The sequence below is a fragment of the Halyomorpha halys genome, unplaced genomic scaffold (genome assembly GCF_000696795.3).
Source record: "Halyomorpha halys isolate HHAL.00 unplaced genomic scaffold, Hhal_1.1 Scaffold158.1, whole genome shotgun sequence".
Taxonomy (NCBI): domain Eukaryota; kingdom Metazoa; phylum Arthropoda; class Insecta; order Hemiptera; family Pentatomidae; genus Halyomorpha; species Halyomorpha halys.
In genome coordinates, this window is record NW_027107138.1 from 1025720 (window position 1) to 1030401 (window position 4682).

The 4682-nt window shown below is 32.9% G+C and overlaps 1 protein-coding gene across 1 annotated transcript in view; it reads right to left on the bottom strand.

Annotated features, from left to right (window-relative positions):
* Window positions 1-4682, bottom strand: part of LOC106678758 (uncharacterized) — a 211588-nt gene that overhangs the window by 187214 nt on the left and 19692 nt on the right. Inside the window, exon 3 of the mRNA XM_014417499.2 lies at window positions 949-1104. Within this exon, the coding sequence (XP_014272985.1) occupies window positions 949-1104 (156 nt within the window). The remainder of the gene's footprint in view (window positions 1-948; window positions 1105-4682) is intronic.

Sequence of the window (4682 nt, forward strand, 5' to 3'; positions counted from 1 at the left end):
ATATATATAATTGATAATTGAAATTTTAATATTTCAATTACAATTTAACTCATTAATTTCTCAATTCTGTAGTATTTTTCTATTGTTAGAAATATAGGGAACTTTTGTGAAAATATAGATTTTTCTTATTCCCGAAATACAATTCTCTTTGTTAGGGCGTGATTTTCATTCCCTATTTTTTTTTTTTCAATGATCACAAATTAGTGTGCTTACATTAGAAGGGTTCAACTGATCCCTAAGAGAAAATGTATTTTTTTCTAAATTAGAAAATGGTTACCCGTTTTGGCTTACGGCATACTTTTTAATACCATGAATGATATAAACATAGTCAATACTATTGTTTATTATTATTATTTTTTAAAAAAGAATGTGGATAGTAATAAGTATTTGATTTTAATTTATTGACTAATTGAAACCATGGAATATGAGAATGAGAACCTTGTAAATATAATAAAATATTTTAAAGTTATTTATTTATTGTTATTAATAATTTAATGAAATTATTGTTAATATGTGATTACTGGAATAATTAGTTGTGTTTAAAATTGTTAATTTCAATTCTGAGAATCAATCCTTAAAATAACAAATGTTTAAATTACTCATGTTTTTTAAACAAACATCATAATTATAAAAATTAATTAAGATAGAAATGAATAATTACTTGAAATTGACATTAAATATACATCATTAATTAAGATAGACATTAATAATACAGATAATATTGATATTTCTCATTTATCGTTTAATATCGATTAAAATTGGCCTCTTATAAAATTGAACTTTTTTTTTTCCTGTGAAGATGTAAATATTTATCAATATATTAGGTTTGAGCAGTAAATACAGTCATCCAACATGGAAGCTTATTTGGTTGTTGGTATATGGTTTCACATGCATACAATTGTACAAATGGTCAATCAGAATACAGATATTGATTGTAATAACGCTTACGTGTTTTCTTCCATGGTGAAGAAGATTCTTCTATAAGAGGTTCTCCTTTCCTCTTTAGATTACTTTGTTCCTGGGCAAAGCTTTCTGTTTCACGTACACGTTCTGTTGCATTTTCGAGCAGCGTATCTTCAGATATTTTTCGGTTTGGGTCCTGCCCTGAAATCAATTTTTAATATTAATGATCTTATTTCTGTTAGTTTTACCTACATATGGAATATATAATAAGGGGAAGTATTGGGACTGTGCAAGATTTCGAATTGGAGTATCAGAGGGAAAGGTGCGGTTTAAGGACCCTAGGGTCCGAATAACCAGGTCTCGCAAGATGGACAGTATGTGAGCAGTCTAACTCAAAAACCAAAAGTCGTACGAAACTGAAAATACGTATAAGGCGGGTGTATGGCTTTTCTTAAAAACATTTTCTGTGACTTATCGGAAGTGCCACATTACAGAATCGTATACGCACATTTTTCCGGTTTTCTCAACTCGGAATATCAATGTAAAAGTAAATAATCTTAAATATCAGCTTGATCTTACCCGCATAGAATTAGTCCCGCAGGGCTTAAATACCGAAAAAAATATCACTCTATAGCACCTTTAATTTTGTTTATTTGAAATAATTAACAATTTAATGATAAAAATGTATAAATTTGAACTATGAAGGAATTCGAAAATTAACTTAAGAAAAAATGGACAAATAGAGACAGCAGTTCAGACTGAAAAATCTGTTACAGCCGAGCGTGCCCGTTCTTTCCCGATTCCAATCATAGGCATGTCCTTCGTTGGGCCAAGTTTCCAGAAAGCCTATAAAAGGAATTGTTACAGCAACAGAATAACAAAACTAATTGTTTTAATCTTGGGACGCATAAAGCGAAGAAGCATGCCAGGGAGGCAAACAACAAAAAAACTAAGGGCCTTACTAAGCATTGTAAGAGATAATAAGGTCGGAAAGGGAGAGATGGACCATATCAAAATAGAAATAAGTAAATGGTCGGCTGTCTTTCAAGATATTATGAACGTTAAAAATTTTAACTCTGGCCAAGAGACTTTTAAAACTGGCCTTTCCTTTAAAATATTAACGCCAAACTGCCGTGCCCACAGCATACTGCCATAAAATTCTGTAAAATGAGAAAAAAAATAAAACCGAAATGGCCGACAAGGGTGCGGGGAAGGTGTCAAATCCGCAGAGAGCTAACAAGACAGACAGAAACCTTTGGCAGGAGCAGTGATACTAAGAGTTAGCTCAATACAATTAATACAATAGACGGAAAAAAGTGGTACAGCGCATTATGAACGCCGACGCTCCCAAGCAATGCCCATTAAAGATAGTCGACGTTGAGGAACATTTCAGAAGCCTCTTTGAAAAAGAGAATCTCCGCAAACGTACGGATTATGAGAAATGCGCCCCGATGGCAAATTTGATGTCCATAGATAGTCGGGTGGCAATCAAGTCGACATCGTTTGACTCATCGCCAGGGCCGGATGTTGGTCCACACAATAAAATACTTCGAGTTAACACACATCATCAAGTATATTGCGGAGATCATGCTGAGGGTGGGATATGTACAAGAGCCTCTACGCCAAGTGCGCACAATATTGGTCTACAAGAGAAAAGGAGACCCAAAAAGTATTTCCTCCTGGAGGGCAATAACGATATAGTCGATTGTCCGCCGAATTATCGAAAAGGTTCTGGATACTGAATTGAGAAAGCAGGTCACCTTCAGCAAAAGTCAAAGGGGCTTCATCAAAGGGCAGCCGGGAACACATGTAAGCGCCGGAATCATCGACACAATCATAAAAGATGCCAAAAATAGGAAAAAAGATTGCGTGGTGATTTTTCTGGAAGTGGTTGGTGCTTTTGACAACGTTGGTAATGGACACATAGTGAGGTCGCTGGAGGCAAGAGGACTCCGACCTCACAAATGTGATCGCGGTTCTTCTAACCACAAATAAGATAAACATTAATATAAGAACCCAAACGACTAGCCAGATCAGTGTTTTGCGGGGGGGTGCCTCAGGGAGGGTCCTTGTCGCCTTCGTTGTTCAACCTATCCAGTGATTATTTGTACCGCGAGCTCTGTGATTATGAGTTTGCTAATAACTTTGGATACGGCCTGAAAAGTGACCAAGAGAGTGTGGTCCTCACAGGGTTCGCGGACGATTAGGCTGTAACGGTGCGCGACAGGGGTTCTGCGGAAAGAATAATAAATAATGGCCAGAGGCTGCTCGCGGAGATTGGTTTGGCAATAAATGCAAAGAAAAGAGTGGGAATCATAACGGACAAAGGAGAGCTGCGGTCAACAAAGCTCTCCTTTGAGACTGCAGAGGTCATCCAAACGGCAAAAGCCGAGGACACCATCAAATATCTTGGATGTACATTCTCTGGAGAACTGGTATTTGGAGAAGAGGTGGTGACAATGTTAACTAATAACCTTGATAAATTTGTGAGCTCATGCCTTCTCAAACCGGAACAAAAGATCAACGTTGTCAACCGAATTACGCATGTCACATCTTAAAAATAAATTAAATATTAAAATAACATCATAACAACTTCATAAAATTACAGAACCTACCTTCTCTGTTTTAAGTGATAAATATAAGTGAAAAAGAAGAAGTTTGTTTGTATAAAAGGATTTTTAAACATAAGATATAATAAAAGTTATGTAAGTAAGTAATTAATTTAAATAGAAAAATTTTATGAAGTTGTAATATGTTATTTTAATATTTAATTTATTTTAAAGATATGACATGTGCAATTAGCCTACAATGACATCAATATTGAAGTTATGGCCAAAGAAATCAATATGTAGTTAAGGAAATAATGTAATTGTAATAAAAAAAAAATTTTATAGGTTGTCTCCTTGAGAATGGCCTGAGGGCCGAAACGTTGGAGAGTTATTTAAGAATAAAAGTTGATAGTTAAATGGATCAAAATTGTGTATATTAATAATAAAATAAACTCCCAAAGAATCATATAATAAATAATTAATCGAATATTGTGAACTGGGATCCAAGATGGCAGTGTTCAAGACAGCCTTTAAAGAAATAAAAGAAAAATTTGTGGCAGTGTTTTCAATAGTGAGACCTGAAGTTATTAAAGGACTAATTTCGTAATTTATGAACTTGGTAAAAGTTGAAGGAAAGATTTTTTACATAAAGGAATGTAAATAAATAATAAATTTCCTCCACACATACTGATTCCGGTTATTGAACTTGAAAACAGATTTAATAGTAACTTCATTCAAAGGAATAATCAGGCATACACATTTAATAGAATAATAATAGATATTATTAATCTAGATTTAAAACAATGTTTTTGGTTAGAGAATAATATCATAAATGGTTTTAAAAATAAAATGGATGGTTTTAAATTACAATATCCCCAATACAAAGGGAAGATTGAGGAGTTCTTTATAAAATGGAGAATTGATCTTTTAAATAAATATAAATTACATTTAAAAAAGAAAATAAAATAATAAAAGTTAAAATTAATAAACCCTATAATAGGGAGAACTTGAAAAAGGATCTGAACAAAACATTTATCTCTAGCAATAATATTCCTACAAAATTTAAATTCTCTGGAAATAATAGTAATAAAGAAATTATCAATAAATATGAAGATTTATATTAGATGATTTTGGTGGAAAATTTAACGAATATATAAATCCCAAATAATATTATAAATGTTTTAAGCCTAGGAGATAACGTTAACATGTTTCCAAAAGACATAAGAAAGG